The sequence below is a fragment of the Notamacropus eugenii genome, chromosome 1 (genome assembly GCF_028372415.1).
Source record: "Notamacropus eugenii isolate mMacEug1 chromosome 1, mMacEug1.pri_v2, whole genome shotgun sequence".
Classification (NCBI taxonomy): Eukaryota; Metazoa; Chordata; class Mammalia; order Diprotodontia; family Macropodidae; genus Notamacropus; species Notamacropus eugenii.
In genome coordinates this window covers 451,380,727-451,399,220 of record NC_092872.1, presented here as the reverse complement: position 1 = coordinate 451,399,220, position 18,494 = coordinate 451,380,727, and the positions used below count along the sequence as shown (strand labels likewise).

Below are 18,494 nucleotides of genomic sequence, written 5' to 3'. Positions count from 1 at the left end.
TCTCTCACCCCTTAATTTTATTTTTTTAGATATCATCCCTTCCTATTCAACTCACCCTGTGCTCTCTGTCTATATATGTGTGTGTGTCTGTGTCTGTGTCAGTGTGTGCAGTGACAAAAGTTTCAAGAGTTACAAATATTATCTTCCATGTAGGAATGTAAACAGTTCAACTTTAGTAAGTCCCTTATGATTTTTCTTTCCTATTTACCTTTTCATACTTCTCTTGATTCTTGTATTTGAAAGTCAAATTTTCTTTTCAGCTCTGGTCTTTTCATCAAGAATGCTTGAAAGTCCTCAATTTCACTGAATGACTATTTTTTCCCCTGAAGTATTATACTCAGTTTTGCTAGGTAGATGATTCTTGCTTTTAATCCTAGTTCCTTTGACTTCTAGAATATCATATTCCAAGTCCTTCAATCCCTTAATGTAGAAGCTGCTAGATCTTGTGTTATCCTGATTGTATTTCCACAATACTCGAATTGCTTCTTTCTAGCTGCTTGCAATATTTTTTCCTTGACCTGGGAATTCTGGGATTTGGCTAAAATATTCCTAGGAGTTTCTCTTTTGGGATCTCCTTCAGGAGATGATCAATGGATTCCTTGAATATTTATTTTGCCCTCTAGTTCTAGAGTATCACGGCAGTTTTCCTTGATAATTTCACGGAAGATGATGTCTAGGCTCTTTTTTGATCATGACTTTCAGGTAGTCCCATAATTTTTAAATTGTCTCTCCTGGATCTATTTTCCAGGTCAGTTGTTTCTCCATTGAGATGTTTCACATTATCTTCTATTTTTTCATTCTTTTGGTTTTGTTTGGTTTCTCATAAAGTTATTAACTTCCATCTGCTCCATTCTAATTTTTATTTTTTTAAATTAATTAATTTATTTATTTATTTGACATTCATTTTAACAAAATTTTGGGTTACAAATTTTCTCCCCTTTTATCCCCTCCCCTCCCCAAACACCAAACATTCTAATTGCCCCTATGACCAATCTGCTCTCTCTTCTATCATCCCTCTCTGCCCTTGTCTCTGTCTTCTCTTTTGTCCTGTAGGGCCAGATAACTTTCTATACCCCTTTACCTGTATTTCTTATTTCCTAGTGGCAAGAACATTACTCGACAGTTGATCTTAACACTTTGAGTTCCAACTTCTTTACCTCCCTCCCTCCCCACCCCTTCCCTTTGGAAGGCAAGCAATTCAATATAGGCCAAATCTGTGTAGTTTTGCAAATGACTTCCATAATAGTTGTGTTGTATAAGACTAACTATATTTCCCTCCATCCTATCCTGTCCCCCATTACTTCTATTCTCTTTTGATCCTATCCCTCCCCATGAGTGTCGACCTCAAATTGCTCCCTCCTCCCCATGCCCTCCCTTCCATCATCCCCCCCACCCTGCTTATCCCCTTATCCCCCACTTTCCTGTATTGTAAGATAGGTTTTCATACCAAAATGAGTGTGCATTTTATTCTTTCCTTTAGTGGAATGTGATGAGAGTAAACTTCATGTTTTTCTCTCACCTCCCCTCTTTATCCCTCCACTAATAAGTCTTTTGCTTGCCTCTTTTATGAGAGATAATTTGCCCCTTTCCATTTCTCCCTTTCTCCTCCCAATATATTTCTCTCTCACTGCTTGATTTCATTTTTTTAAGATATGATCCCATCCTCTTCAATCACTCTATGCACTCTGTCTCTATGTGTGTGTGCGTGTGTGCATGTGTATGTGTGTAATCCCACCCAGTACCCAGATACTGAAAAGTTTCAAGAGTTACAAATATTGTCTTTCCATGTAGGAATGTAAACAGTTCAACTTTAGTAAGTCCCTTATGATTTCTCTTTGCTGCTCACCTTTTCATGATTCTCTTCATTCTTGTGTTTGAAAGTCAAATTTTCTTTTCAGCTCTGGTCTTTTCATCAAGAATGCTTGAAAATCCTCTATTTCATTGAAAAACCAATTTTTCCCCTGAAGTATTATACTCAGTTTTGCTGTGTGGGTGATTCTTGGTTTTAGTCCTAGTTCCTTTGACTTCTGGAATATCCTATTCCATGCCCTTCGATCCCTTAATGTAGAAGCTGCTAGATCTTGTGTTATCCTGATTGTATTTCCACAATACTTGAATTGTTTCTTTCTAGCTGCTTGCAATATTTTCTCCTTGACCTGGGAACTCTGGAATTTGGCCACAATGTTCCTAGGAGTTTCTCTTTTTGGATCTCTTTCATGCGGTGTTCTGTGGATTCCTTGAATATTTATTTTGCCCTCTGGTTCTAGAATCTCAGGGCAGTTTTCCTTGATAATTTCATGAAAGATGATGTCTAGGCTCTTTTTTTGATCATGGCTTTCAGGTAGTCCCATAATTTTTAAATTGTCTCTCCTGGATCTATTTTCCAGGTCAGTTGTTTTTCCAATGAGATATTTCACATTATCTTCCATTTTTTCATTCTTTTGGTTTTGTTTTGTGATTTCTTGGTTTCTCATAAAGTCATTAGCCTCCATCTGTTCCATTCTAATTTTGAAAGAACTATTTTCTTCAGTGAGCTTTTGAATCCCCTTTTCCATTTGGCTAATTCTGCTTTTGAAAGCATTCTTCTCCTCATTGGCTTTTTGAACCTCTTTTGCCAATTGAGTTAGCCTATTTTTCAAGGTGTTATTTTCTTCAGCATTTTTTGGGGTCTCCTTTAGCAGGGTGCTGACCTGCTGTTCATGCTTTGACTTCATGTCTCTCATTTCTCTTCCCAGCTTTTCCTCCACCTCTCTAACTTGATTTTCAAAATTCTTTTTGAGCTCTTCCATGGCCTGAGCCCATTGGGTGGGCTGGGATACAGAAGCCTTGACTTCTGTGTCTTTGCCTGATGGTAAGCATTGTTCTTCCTCATCAGAAAGGAAGGGAGGAAATGCCTGTTCACCAAGAAAGTAACCTTCTATAGTCTTATTTCTTTTCCCTTTTCTGGGCATTTTCCCAGCCAGTGACTTGACCTCTGAATATTCTCCTCACACCCACCTCACCTCCTGATCCTCCCATCCAGCGCTTGGGGTCTGAGATTCAAATGCTGCTCCCCAGCCTCGGGGCTTCGGCAGGGGCAGGGCTGCTATTCAGTGTGAGATTAAGTTCAGGTGCTCAGGTCGGGGCAGGGCCGCCTCTCAGGCTCAGTTCCCTCAGGGGGTTTATGCACAGACCTTCAACAATGGATCCAGGCTCCTGCCTGCTTGGGGAGCCCTGGTCTGCCGCTGCCTCAGCTTCTGCCTCCCGAGGGGGCCTGAGTTATGGGGGCACCCCACTCCCTTCTCGACCCGCCAAAGAGACCCTCTCACCGACCCCTGTCACCTGTGGGTGGAGGGACCTGCGCGGCCGCTGGAGATCCCGTCCCTGAAGCCTGCTCAGATCTGTTCCTCTCGGTGCTGCGGCCGCGGCAGGGCTGGGCTGTGCTCTGCGTCCGCAGCATGACGGACCTTTTGCGAGAGGTTTGCAGGTCCCTCTGGAACAGAAATCTCCTTCGCTCCACTGTTCTGTGGCCTCTATTGCTCCAGAATTCGCCATGAGTTACTTTATACAGATGTTCTATGGGTTGTAGGTTCGGAGCTATGTGTATGTGCGTCTTTCTACTCCGCCATCTTGGCTCCGCCCCCCTCCATTCTAATTTTGAAAGAACTGTTTTCTTCAGTGAGCTTGTGAACCTCCTTTTCCATTTGGCTAATTCTGTTTTTTAAAGCATTCTTTCTCCTCATTGGCTTTTTGGACCTCTTTTGCCAATTAAGTTAGCCTATTTTTCAAGGTGTTATTTTCTTCAGAATTTTTTGAGGTCTCCTTTAGCAAGCTGTTGACTCGCTTTTCATGATTCTCTTGCATCACTCTCATTTCTCTTCCTAATTTTTTCCTCCACCTCTCTTACTTGATTTTCAAAATCCTTTTTGAGCTCTTCCATAGCCTGAGACCATTGCATATTTATTTTGGAGGTTTTGGATACAGAAAGCCTTGACTTTTATGTCTTCCTCTGATGGTATACATTGTTCTTCCTCATCTGAAAGGATGGAAGAAAATACCTGTTCACCAAGAAAGTAGCCTACTATGGTCTTACTTTTTTTTCCCTTTTTTTGGCCATTTCCCCAGTCAGTTACTTGACTTTTGAGTCCTTTGTCAAGAGGAGGGTATACTCTGGGGACCTGTAAGTTCTCAATTCCTCCAAGGTAGCACAATCAAGGGAGAGGAGTTTACTCCTCTCCTGGCCTGTACTCTGGTCTAGAAACAACCACAAGCACTCTTCTATTCAGGATCTGCAAGTAGGATTCCCTCTCTAGAGCATTCACCAGCTCCATCAGGCCAGTGCTTCTCACCCCAGGGCTGCAACTCAGGGCTGAAACTCAGATCTGCCACTCAATTCCCCCAGGGTCTTTAAATGGAGGGCTCCAAAAATGGATGCTGCTGCTACAGTGGCTGCTGCTGGTGGGTTCAGCTGCATTCCCTTCTCACCCAGGTGAAAGAGCTTTCTCACTGACCTTTGAAGCTGTTTCTGGTGTTTGTGGGTTGAGCAATCTGGGAACTACTGCTGCAGGTGGTGCCCTGAAGCCTGCTCCAGTTCTGCCCCTACAGCGCCATGCAGCCCATGCTGGGTTCCACTCTGTTCTGAGCCTGGTGCGACAGACCTTTCCTATCAGCCTTTCAGGCTGCCTTGAGCTGGAAATCTCTTTCACTCTGTCGTTTTGTGGCTTCTGCTGCTCTAGAATTTGTTTAGAGTCATTTTTTACAGATGTTTTATGGGCTGTGGTGGGGGTGGGGGTGGAACTTCTACAGGTCTGTCTTTCTACTCCCTTGAGATATTCTTTTTTTTAAATTAATTAATTTTATTTATTTTCAGTGTTCTACAATCACTACCATATAACTTAGATCATTATTTTTCCCTCCCCCTACCTCTCCCCTCCTTCCCTAAGACAGCATACAATTTTGTATAGGTTCTACACATACATTCCTATTAAATACATTTTCACTATAGTCATGCTGTGTTGAGGAATTTAAATGAGTGGGAGAAATCATCTAACAAACCAAAACACAACACACACATACACACACACACACATACACACACACATACACACACACAAAATGATCTGCTACATTCTGTGATTGAATCCCATAGTTCTTTCTCTGGATGTGGAAGGCATTTTGCCTTAGAAGATCATTGGGAATTTTTTTTAAGTCCTTGCGTTGCAATGAAGTTCCAAGTCTACCAGAAAAAACTCTCACACACTGTGCTCATTGCTGTGCACAAAGTTCTCCTGGTTCTGCTCCTTTTACTCAGCATCAGATCATATAAGTCTTTCCAGGCCTCTCTGAAGTCTTCCTGTTCATCATTTTTTATAGCACAATAGTATTCCATTACATTCATATACCATAATTTATTCAGCCATTCCCCAATTGATGGGTATCCCCTTGATTTCCAGTTTTTGGTCACCACAAAGAGTGCTGCTATAAATATTTTTGTACATGTTTGACCCTTTCCCATTTTTACGATCTCTTGGGGATACAGTCCTACAAGCACTATTACTGGGTCAAAGGGTATGCACATTTTTGTAGCCCTTTGGGCATAGTTCCAAATTGCTCTCCAGAATGGTTGGATCAGCGCACAGCTCCACCAACAGTGTATTAGTGTTCCAACTCTCCCACATCCTCACCAACATTTATCATCTTTCTGTTCTCTCATGTTTGCCAATCTGATAGGTGTGATGTGGTACCTCAGAGTTATTTTAATTTGCATCTCTTTAATCAAAAGTGATTTAGAGTACTTTTTCATATGACTATAGATATCTTTAATTTCTTCCTCTGAAAATTGCCTATTCATATCCTTTGACCATTTATCAACTGGGGACCCTTGAGATATTCTTGGCAAAGATATTGGAGTGGTTTGCCATCTCTTTCTCCACCTCATTTTACAGATAAGGAAACTGAGGCAAACAGGGTTAAGTGATTTTTTCAGGGTCACACAGCCAGTAAATATTTGAAGCTGGATTTGAGCTCAGGTCATACTAACTATAGGCCCAACACTTTATCCACTGCACCACCTACCTGGCCAAGCTGTTATTAGCCATGTGAAAAAATTGGTCTAAATAACTAATAATTTGATACATGCAAATTAAAAAAAGTCTGAGGTAAACATCATTCCTAATACTGGTAAAGTTGACAGAAAAAGAAAATTATAAATTTTCTATGAGAAAAAAGGTTCATTTATACACTATTGATGGAACTGTGAAGTTGTCTAGCCATTACAGGAAAATGAATTTGGAACTGTGCCCCAAAAGTTACTGAATTGTGCATAAGCTTTGATCAAAGGACTCTGTTACCTAATTTATACCCAAAGAAATATTTTTTTCGAAAGAGGAAAACATAACAGCTCTTTTCAATGGTGACGAGGAATTGGAAACTGGTGGGGGGAGCAGGATGGTGCTCATCAATTGAGGAATAGCTGAACGAGTTAGGGCATATGAATGCGATGGAATTCTATTGTGCTATAAGAAATGATGAAAAGGATGATTTCAGAGAACACTGGGATGACTTGTATGAGTAGATACAAAGTGAAGTCAACACAAAGAATAGAACAAGTTATACAGTAACAATGATATTGTAAAGACAAACAACTTTGAAAGACTCAGGATCTTTGATAATGACCTAATGGCCATAAATGACATAATGACCACAATTCCAGAGGACTTATGATGAAATATGCTATCTACTTCCACATAGAAAGTTGATGGACTCAGAGTTTAGATTGAGACTTTTTAAACCTGGTACTACAATCCATAGTTCTAATCCACTACATTCTCTCCCTCATGAAAGTTCAACAGAATAGACAAGTGGATGATATGAGTCCTCAGTATACTATAAACCTAACACATAACTCATTCATGAAGAACTGCACTGAATCATATGCTTAGCCTCATCTTCATCTGTTGCTACAATAAATATTAGTTTTAATGCTAGCCATATTTAAAAATATGGACCATCATATATTGACTTAAATCTCAGTCATGATAGCTTTCTCCTTTTAACCGTTGTTGTTTTAAGCTCACAAATGTGATCTAAAAATCTTAGTTTCTCTACTATTTACTCTCCCCATCCTTTAATTTATTTTTGTTTTGGGGAGATAGCTCTTTTTAAATTGCTCTTTTGTGTTTATGTCACTTTCATTTCCAAATATATCCCTCCACCTTTCTATACCCAATAAACCAACCCTTGTAATAAAGAATAAAAAAGAAGAAAATCAAACAAAACTAACCAACGCATCAGCTAAATCTGACGGTATATTCAGTGTCAAATAACATGAAATTGTACCTGTCATTATGCTGATACTTTCTTGTTGCATTCTACTCTTCACATATTTATTTGAGATTTCTTACATAGTATTGTATATTTGTATAGGTATTATAATCCCTTCCAGGTTGAAAATTCCTTGGGATTAGGGACTGTTTTATTATTATCTTAGTTATCTTCCATAGCCATCTTTATACACAGTAGGTACTTAATATTAATAATCATAATCTAACATTTATATAGCACTTATATTACCCAGGCATGTGCTAAGCACTTTACAATTATTATCTCTTTTGATCCTTATAACAACCCTGAGAGGAAGGTGCTGTTATCCTCATTTTATAGATGAGGAAACTGAGGCAAACAAAGGTAAAGTGATTTATCTATGATCACCCAACTAGGAAGAGTGTGAGGCCAAATTTGAACTCAGGTCTTCCTGAGACCGAGCCTGCCACTGTCCACTGCACCACCAGCTACCTCTGAATAATCATTTCATGTGAAAAAAGGCTTAGGGTTTCAGTTGATTAAAAGTTCATTGTGAATCCCCATTTCTATGTGACTATGAAAAAGATTGATATGATCTTTTGAAAAACAATTGTTTTGGTCTGGTCTTGTTATTTCATCAGTACAAGGAAGTGTAGTGTGAAGATTCTCTCTGTGATGCTGATCACCAAATTAATTAACTTATTCTTACAAAAATGTCTGAATCACTGAGAGGTTAAAGGACTTTCCTATGGTCATCCAACTAGTGTGCATCAGAGGCAGGTCCTGAATCCAAGTCTTCTAAGCTCCACAGTTGTTCCTGCCCACCTAGTCTGCCCACCTGTATAATTTTATATGGCATTAATATTAGTACAGAGTTCCACAGTAGGTGAGGTAATTGTGCCATTATGGCATACTCTGACCAGATCATATTTAAACAACATATTCCTTTCTGGGTCCCATACTTTGAAAGGGATATTCTAAAGGAAGGAGATCAGTATGCCAATCTAAGCACATAAATTGAAACTCTTTAGTCAGGAAAAAAAGCCATAGAAACATGGTGATTGTCTTCAAATATTTGAAAGATTTCCTTATGGGAGAGTAATTAGATTCATTCTAGTTTAAGGAGACAAAATGAAAGCCATGGTTTTGGCAAAATGGGTGACTGAATAGACTAGAAGAAGTAAAATTACTAGAAGGGCCTAAGATGGCTCCACATTTTTTGGTACCATGATTGTTGCTATAGTAATGATGTACATGGATGGTTATTCAGGAACTGGCCTTATAACAGATAATAGCTATTGAAATGTGTCTGATATATAAGAATAGAAAAAGGGTCTCAGTATCAATCTTGGTCTGTGGGTTCTTGTAGTCATTTGTAGATTGTTCCCAGAGAAGTGCATATGTTGTCTTATAGTAAAGCAGGGTCTGGTCAGGATCTTCATAATAGTCTAACATTGTAGCTTCTTAAGGCTTCCCCTCCTCTGACCCTCTCAACTGAGAACCTTGCCTCATATTTTACAAAAAAATTTGAACTCCCTCTTCTCTATCTTACATCATTCATATGCCTTCTGCCACTATCTCCTACTTCATCTCCTGTCACATGAAGTAGTCTTACTTCTTGCTGTTAACCTTTCCACCTACTTAAAATTATCCCATTCCATTCCATCTTCTCCAACAGATTACTACCTTTGTTATCCCCAATCTTTGAGTTATCTTCAATCTCTCCCTAATAGCTCATTCCCTAATGCCTACAAACAGATCCATATTTCCCCCATCCTGAAAAAATCCTCACTTGAGCTTTCATTCTCTACTAACTGGGGTGTGCAGGTGTTAAAGAAAACTAGTTCTCTGATGTGAGGGCTGCTTTCCACCTTTCATGTCCACCTGCCACCTAACTTTCAGTCCAAGAAGTTATAACATGCACAGTGGCCACACCCCAGAAAACCATTAAAGCAGATAGGCTAAACCAAATTGAGTGAAACTGAGGGACCTCAAACCCTTCAGTGAGTTGGAGGGGGTATCTACCCCAAGGATGTGGAGATATCCCCCAGCAGAATGGGCAGATGAGAACAATTTGTTCCAAAAACCATGAAAATGGGCACTGTGGAGTGCTAAGAGCTTAGTTAGGCATTGAAGATACCAAGGTCATCCACTATATCCCAAGCCATCATCAGTTTTCTTGACTTTTTCTTGCCCCTCGACTGATGACTCTTTAAAGGAGAGCAAGGCCAACAACTCAGTGCAACTCTGCCTCACTTAAAATCAATTTGTGCATGAGTTAAAAGATATCACCCATGCCTTTTTACCCTCAAAGTCCTGTGGTAACAGGTAAATGAGGAAGCATTGGGTACGGGAAGCTGTGGTCACAACCCTATACACAGGCAGCCCAGGCCATAGGATCATCTCACTAGACTGAAGCTGCAGCGGGATTCAGCAGCCCTCTGGATGTCTGAGTAGTTTTTTTTAAAGACTGTACTGTTGACCTAGTGTGAGGAAGGGGCTAGAAAAGGTGCCTTAAAAATTGTCTGCTTCACCTAACCTAACCTTTGCCTGTTTAACATAGCAAATGGAGATCATGGTCAAAACACACACACACACACACACACACACACACACAAAAAAAACGTGCAAAAACTTGTGAAGATGATTCCACTCACCATTGGTACATGGAATGTGCTCACACTTATGGATGACAAGAAATCCAGTAGATGAATAGCTCTTGCTATGAGAGCACTCAGATATCACATCCAAATAGCAGCTCTGAGTACAATAAGGCTGGCAATGAAGGCCATCTTACCAAAGTCAAAGCCAAATACATGTTTTTTTCCAGAGTGGCTGCAGTGATAGGGAGTGTCATGAAACTGATAGAGGTTTAACAATCAAAACCAATCTAATCATCAAGCCTGTATGCCTCCTAAAAGGAAATAGGCTCATGACAATGCAATTGCTACTTACCGGAAAGCACCATACTACCAATCATCAGCATGTATGCTCTCACCATGATGAATCCTGATGAGGTCAAAGAAAAATTTTATGAAGACCTGAAGACCCTCATCATCAGTGTACTTAAAGATGGCAAACTTGTAATTCTGCATGACTTTAATGCCAGAGTAGGCGCAGACTATTAGACATGGCAGAGAGTCCTTAGGAGGAATGGAGTCAGAAAGAGCAACAACAGTGGCCACAAGACTTGTGCATCTCATGGCCTTCTCTTCACCAACACCATCTTCCATTTACTTAAAAGCAATAAAACTTCATGAATGTCTCCTTGCAGCAAACATTGACTTTTAATAGACTATGTCTTTCTAAGGAGAAGAGATAGGATGTGAAAGTAATGAAGGTGATGTGTGGCACAGAGTGCTGGACCAATCATAGACTTATCCTCTCCAAGCTAAACTTTCACATCCAGCAGAAGTGGTGACCCCAAAGCAAGATAACTACCAGAAGAGTTAATGTCAACAGATTAGAGCACTTATCTAAGCAGGAATAGTTCCTTGATAACTTGGAGGGAAAGCTGAGCCAGCACACAATTGGCAACAATGGAGCAGAAAAGAAGTGGGAAGCTTTCAAAGGTTTGTTGTACAGCAGCTCATTTACTCATCCAAACCAGAACACTCACAAATATCAAGATTGGTTAGATGGAAGTAATGGAGAAATTCAGAAGCTGCTAAACAAAAAACAAGAATTCCAGTGGTTTACCAGCAGGATAATTCATCCATCTCAAAGAATGCAGTATTTAACTTCACCAAAAGTAAAATGCAAGAAAAACTTAGAGACATGCACGATTCTTGGCTCAGTAAAAAGCAATTCAGTTTTATCCTGATAGTAACAATACAAAGCACTTTTTATAATGCCCTAAAGGATATTTATGGATCAAAGACCTGTGCTGCATCTCAGCTACAATCAGAGGAAGGTCATTACTGGAAAGATTTTCTCCAGAACCTTGCTTAATAGACTGATCCTTCACCTGAAAGATGGTCATCTACCTGAGAGCCAATGTGGTTTCAGAAAGGGCCAAGGAGGAGCTGACATGGTGATTCTTGACCAACAACTCCAGGAAGAATACCAGGAGCAGAACAGATATCAGGATGCAACATTCATCAGTCTGACCAAGGCCTTTGATACTGTCATTCTCTTGGACTTGTGGAAGATCATGGCAAAATTTGGTTGCCCAGAGAAGTTTATCAATATTGCACATCAATTCCATGATGGCATGCTTACCCTGGTTCTTGATAATGGCCAATGCTCTTGATTGTTCCTAGTCATCAGTAGAAAGATTCTGAAGATTACCTGGCAAGATATGGTACCAGATACTGAGATCCCTTCTTGAGCTGAATTTCAAAGCAGAGAATGCAGCTCTGATAGGCTGGCCATATTGATGGAATGTCAGGCATACGTTTCCCTAAAAGACTATTTTATAGAGAACTCACACAATGCAAATACACACAAGGAGGTCAGAAGAAGTGATACAAGGACACTCTCAAAGTCTCTCTGAAGAACTCTGGAATCAGTTGAGAGACATGGGAGACAATGGCACAAGACCATCCAGCATGCAATGCCTGCATCAAAGAACACGTTGTGCTCTTTGAGCAAAGCAGAATTGTAGTAGCTCAGAAGATCTTGAGATACCCAAATTTAGAGACACCTCTACATCAAATGTTCATATGGACTATTTATGCCTGACCTGTGGTAGAGCTTTCTGACTGTACCTTGACTCCAACATAGTGATTTTGGCCCTCTTTGAGCATGAAGGACAACTACAACTATAATCCTATATCCCTTCTTCTCTTTGTAGCCAAACTTCTTGAAAGGGCCTTTTATAATAGATGCTTCCATTTCTGTTCTCTAACTTTCTTCTTAATCCCTTAATATTCAGCTTCTAACCATATTGTTCCAGTGAAACCACTCTCTCTAAAGTTACCAGTAATCTTTTAGTTGCCAAATCCAGTTATCTTTTTTCAATCTTCATCCTCAACTTCTCTGCAGCCTTCTACAGTGTTGGTCACTCTTTCCTTCTTGATATTTTCTTCTCTCGGGCTTTTCAGAACACCACTCTCTCCTGGTCCTTCTCCTTTATAATACCAGTATGAATACCCCAAACAGAAAAGAGACATAATGAAAAGCATACTTCTGAAGTTTGCAATTTAACCTATTGTAGAGAAGTTAATATTTCTAGCACTTACTAATTGTGATTTCTGAGCCTTACTTTCCTATTACGCACAATGAAATAATAGTACTTTGACTACCTACCAGTGTTATAAGGGAGAATGTGCTTTGTAACTGTTAAGTAGTATCTAAAATGTTACCTATTATTGAGAGTATATAATATGCTCTTAATTTAAAAAAGAAGGATCATTATTAATATAAGCTACTGTTAAAATGTTAAGGAATGTCCTTCTCAATGTGCTCAAACATTGCAACCTCACATCCAACCTAAATGCCAAATGTCCGGAGTTAGTACTTTAAATGTCTATAATGTATATAAAGCTATTCCATTTATATGTGCCCTAATATAAAATCATGGCTTCTAGCCCCCAAACCCATATTGGCCCTATAGACTTTTCCCAATAACCAAAGGTAGATAACAGTCACAAGCAATGATTTCAGAAAGTCCTTGTCATCAATAAAGAGGTACAACTACCCTTACTTTCTTGGACAAGAAAAAGAATAGAATGCTATTTGGTGACCACAAGGCCCAGACAAAGCCCTTTCATAAATGGTCTTGATTATATTTCCCCAGTACTTGCCACTCCTATTCATTTATTGAATAAATGCCAGCAGATCAGAAGGATGATCATGCTTGTGTCCCAGAAGACAATTAGTATTTTTCATATATTATCCCATAGTTTCCTGAAGCAAGGCAACTACTACTAAGGTTGATTCTTAGAGGGACTTGAGAGCCTTTTCAGGGAAGGTACATTGTTGCATGATCCAATCTTAACATAGGAGTCTGATGCTGCAGGCATTGTAGCCTGAACACAATTCATACTATATACATCTTGACTTTCCCCGCAAGACAGTCTGTCCTGAGTGATCTCCCCACCTGTCATGTTATATAGCCTTATTATGAGGTAATATAGTATGGCTGCTAAAAAACAGATGTCATATACTTTATTAATATATCTACTGTGGGGCAGATAGGTGGTGCAATGTATAGGGTCCCGGATTTGGAGGCAAGATGAGCCGAGTTGAAATCCTGCCTCTGACACCTAAATACTACATGAACCATTGAGAGTCACTTAACCTTTGTTTACCTCAGTTTTCTCAACTGTAAAGTAGGGATAATAATAGCACCTTCCTCACAGGGTTGTTGTGAGGATGAAATAAGAGAATATTAGCAAAAAGTGCTTAGTACAGTGCTTGACACATAAAAGGTGCTATATAAATGCTTATTCCTTTCCTTTTCTCTTCCTTATCATTCTGAGAATAAGGAAGGGAAAACATAGACTCTCCACTCTGTTGTTTCTTAGTCAGACTTCATCTAGGATATCATGTTCTGATCTTCATGCCACATTTTAAAGGAGACATTGATACACTAGAACACATCTAGAAGTGGGTGACCAGCATGAAAAAATTATGTGAGAAATTGTTAAGCCTTGAAGAAATGTAACCAAGCCATAATAGTTGTCTTCAATTATTCATAAAATATAAATTTGATTTATTCTTTGTGCTTTCAAAGGACACAACTAGGAATAATGGATAAATATTCTAAAGAGGCATATTGCAGCCCAGCAGAAGAAGGAAATTTCTTGGAGGTAGAGGTTATAGCCAGGATTTCTTAACTTATGGTCCATGAACTTGATTTTTAAAAATATTTTGAAAATTATATTTCAGTATAATATATTTCTTTGTATTCCTATGTGATTTATTTTATGCATTTAAAAATATTATTCTGAAAAGGATTTATAAGCTTCACTGGAATGCCAAAGGTGTTCATGACACAAAAAAAGTTAAAAACCCCTGTTGTAGTGAGAATTCCTGTACTGACTAGAAGGTTATACTAGATGGTTTCCAAAATCCTTTCCAACTTCAGAACTCTGTAATTTGAAGTCTTCCTTGGTTACCTAAACCCATATGGACTTCTTTACTCTCCTTTCTATACCATGCAATTTAGCACTTTAATAAATAATGTCTTGTTTTATTCTACAGTTGTATCATGTGTATGTTTTTCTCCCATTTAAAATAGAAAGTCCTTTGAGTACCATATTTTGTAACTCTTTCAGTGGATTTCCCTAAGTTAAACACGGATGTGTTTGTCATTTCAGGAATCACTGACATTCAAGGATGTGGCTGTGGATTTCTCCCAGGAGGAATGGCAGCAACTGAACCCTGATCAGAGATACCTGTATAGAGATGTAATGCTTGAGAACTATAGGAACCTGGTCTCTTTAGGTGAGGGAAGCTTTTCTTTGTAACTGAGCATCAACATTTCCATTGAGTACCATTTTTTCCTCACTTGCCAAAAGTTGTGGTGCCTCTGAGATCTGTGTCAGAACCCGAAATTCAATAATCATATATTCCTAATACCTTTGGAGCAAAGAAACAGAGTATACTTTCTTTCCCTTTCCAGGGAAAAAATCCATACTTTGTACAGTAAGAAAAAAGTACCTTTGATGTGCTAGCTATTATGTTGCACACTTTTTATATTTCATAGGTCTTGAGGAAAAAGTTTTGGGGATTTTTCTGAAATAGTTACTTTAAAACACTCAAATCCTTTGTCTTTCCATATGGACAGGGCATCAGGTTTCCAAACCAGATGTGATCTCCCAGTTGGAACAAGGAGAAGAGCCTTGGACAGTAGAAAGGGAAGTCTCCACATATTCTTGCCAAGGTAGGTAAGAAAATGAAGTAGATGGAGTGTTTATACGTAACAGTTATAGTAGTCAAAATCTGGTAAATTTTAGATTTTTATAATTTTACAGTTGAATGATATCTTAGAGGTTGTTTTGTTTAATGCAAGAACCACCAGATACAAAAACCCCTAAGGCTAAAGAAAACCAAGACAAAGAGAAAGTCTGCAAAGAGAAAGACAGGAGATATGTTGGGGTCAGTAAAGAGTCTAAGAGACTTACATCTAAGTCTCCTAGTTTTTTGTCTGAGTTATAATTTTATTTCAGACTCAGGAATATGGAGAGAGGTGATTATGTAACTTCTTTAAAAGATAATTGTCCAGGCTTTGCTTAATCATTCAGGGGATAAGGAGGGCATTACTTTGTGAGGTAACTTATTCATTTTTAGGCAGTTGTAATTATTAGGTTCTTAAAATTGATCTGAAATTTGCCTTGCAGCAGCTGCTTCTTATTTACTGATCCTAATTCAGCCCTCTGGAGCAAAGAAAAATGTCTTCTACCTGTTCAACCCCCTAGCTCATAGTGATGACTCCCAATATAGAAAATTCAGCTGTAATTTATAGTTTTGCTTAAATTATTTGCCTATGTTCATACTACTGTTATGTGTCAGAGTCAGGGCTTAAACCCATAACTTAACTTCCTAGCTCCAAGGCCAGCCCTCTATCCTCTCCAATATGTTACTTCTAATATAACTATAATGAAAGATAGAAAGTGCATACAAAGGAAAAATCAAAGCAAGGACTCAGAGAAACCTTTATTTTTTTTTAAACAGCTGGACATTTGTTCCCGAAAGAGTGTTTTTGTTTGTTTTTTGGAAAGGGGAGCAGATATATTCTAGGTAAAGAGAACAGAATGAATAAAAGCTTGAAGTGAAGAATTAGTTTAGTACCAATCAACAGGTATTTATTAAATCAGTACTATGCCCAGACACTGTGCTTAAGTACTGAAATACCTTCTACAAAGAAGCCTTTACCAGGCCTCCCTAATCTTAGTGACTTCCCTCTGAGCTCATCTACAGTATATATCTTATTTGCATGTTGCCTCCCCATTAGACTGAGAGTTCCTTAAGATAAGGGACTGTTCTTTTTTCTTTTAATATTTGTTGACTTAACATTGACAAAAAACCATGAAGAAATCCCTTTTCCCAAGGAGCTTATCTTTGATTAGTGGATTAGTATCATCATTAGCATTTTACTGTGCCTGTTATATGCCAGGAACCAAGCTAAGCACTGCATAAATATTATCTCATTTGATCTTCACAATGAGCCCCAGATTGTAGGTTTATTATGTTCCCCATTTTACAATTGCAGGAACTGAGGCAAATAGGTTAAGTGACTTGCCCAACATCACACAGGAAATATCTGATGCTGAGTTTTGAACTCAGATCTTTCTGACTCCAAGCCCAGCACTAGCTACTGTGCCACCTATTTACCTAGCATGTACATGTATAGGAAGATACAGAATAAACATACTGTGTATGGAATAAATATGAGGTAATTAGGAAGGGAGGATATTGTAATTGGGGAGGGGTTGGGGGTCAGGAAAAGCTTTGCACTTGAATTGTATCTTGAAAGAAATGAAGGATTCTATGAAGCAGAGGTAAAAAAGGGAGTATATTCCGGGCATGGAGGATGGCCAGTACAAAGGCAGAAAGACAGAAGAGAACTCAAATGTATGAGAATCAGAGAGGAGGTTAGTTTGACTATACTGTAGAGTCTGAGAAAAGGAATACTATATAATGAAGCTAGAAAGATAGAATGGGGTCAAGTGGTAAAAGCAAAACAGAGCAGTTGATATTTTATCCTAAAGGCAATAGGGGCCTAGTAGATTTTACTGAGCAGGGAAGTAACATGATCAGATCCATGCTTCAGGAAAAACTCTTTGGCAGTTATATTGAAGATATATTTATGTAATGGGAAAAGATTTGATGTAGGGAGACCAATCGAAGGCCATTATAATACTCTAGACTACAGAGGTGGGGAAACTGTAGCCTTGAGATGCCACAAGGTCCTTTGGTGTAGCCTTTTGATTGAGTCCAGGTTTTATAGAACAAATCCTTTAATTAAGGGGGTTTGTTGTGTAAAATTTGGATTCAGTCAAAGGGCCACACTTGAGGACCTAGAAGGCCACAGGTTCCCCACCCCTGGTAGGCTATGGCATATGGGAAATAATTAAGAGAGTGCTTGACTAACAGTGTTACTACCATAAATTATAATAATTGATTTTCATATAATGCTTCAAGGATTGCAGGGTTTGATTCACATAGTATGCTAATTAACCCTCACAACAACCCTGTCAGGTAGGTCCTATAATATTATTATTTCCATTTTACAGATGAGAAAATTGAGACTCAATGAGGTTAAGTGACTAGTACGTTATTATACTACCTTTTTCTTTCTACTCCTACTGCTGACACCTCTGACTAGGGCATGCCTCTTGAGAAATAAGAGTAAATAGGTAATATTAGGCCAATTCCTAAGTGAAGGACTTAGACTTCCAAACTGAAGACTGATCTTCATATTATAGGCAATAGAGAGATATTTTAGAATTTTCATTAAGAGAGCAACATCAGCATCTGAAGGTAATGGTGGCAATAGTTCATAATGTTGAGACTGGTCAAAGCAAGAAGGAAATTGAATAGGGCTGCAATGCCAAACTTTTTATCTTTGTGCTCGCCAAAAGTCTAAGACTGACCAGAGGTACGAGATTCAGAAAGTCAAAGAAGAATAGAGAAGGCTATGCTTAGTAGATAAAGTGAATTTTGGCAGTTAGGACCAATTCTAAGAGAACAAAAATAAACACTAATGTTCAGAGTATACTAGTGATACTGATCAAAAGGAATCATTGATTTTTCCTTTCCATTCTTTATAGTTCCTGCTGGATGCAAGTATCCTTGATCCCAAAGGTAATTGCATGAAGAGAGTGCAGTTGAACAGAAATAGGATCACTGTGTCTTCAAAAAGGTCCTACGTATGGTTAAAGGAGCTATAGGTGTATTCTTATAGACAGGAAATTATCTTTTGTGAAGGATTTCCTTGGTATCATAAAGCTGAGTGGTAGCATAAAACTGATTGGAGAGATTAGGACCTAGGAGAGTAGTTAGGATTCTATTACAGTAACTAGAACATGGGTTAATGAAGTCCTAGACACAAGTTCCAACTGCTTCCCATAATCTTGATATTTGCTCTTAGCCATAGCCCTTCTCTTTAGTCTTTTCCAGCAATCACCTTTCTTACCTTCTGCTATTCATCAATAGAACAGAATCATGGAAGTGGATCAATTTTTCTTCAGCTACTTATATGCACATTTTAGTACTCCTTGACACATTCACTATCCTATCTCTAAATTACAAATATTAAATTC

At 38.7% G+C, this 18,494-nt stretch overlaps 1 protein-coding gene across 6 annotated transcripts in view; it reads left to right on the top strand.

The window, feature by feature from the left end:
* Positions 1-18,494, top strand: part of LOC140519181 (uncharacterized) — a 110,686-nt gene that overhangs the window by 48,081 nt on the left and 44,111 nt on the right. For 5 of the 6 annotated variants that reach the window (XM_072631985.1, XM_072631970.1, XM_072631968.1 and 2 more), the window contains 2 exons: positions 14,547-14,673; positions 15,017-15,112. In XM_072631985.1, the coding sequence (XP_072488086.1) occupies positions 14,547-14,673; positions 15,017-15,112 (223 nt within the window). Of the gene's footprint in view, positions 1-14,546; positions 14,674-15,016; positions 15,113-18,009; positions 18,037-18,494 lie in introns of those variants that run through there. The other variant, XM_072631977.1, reaches the window with a different exon arrangement.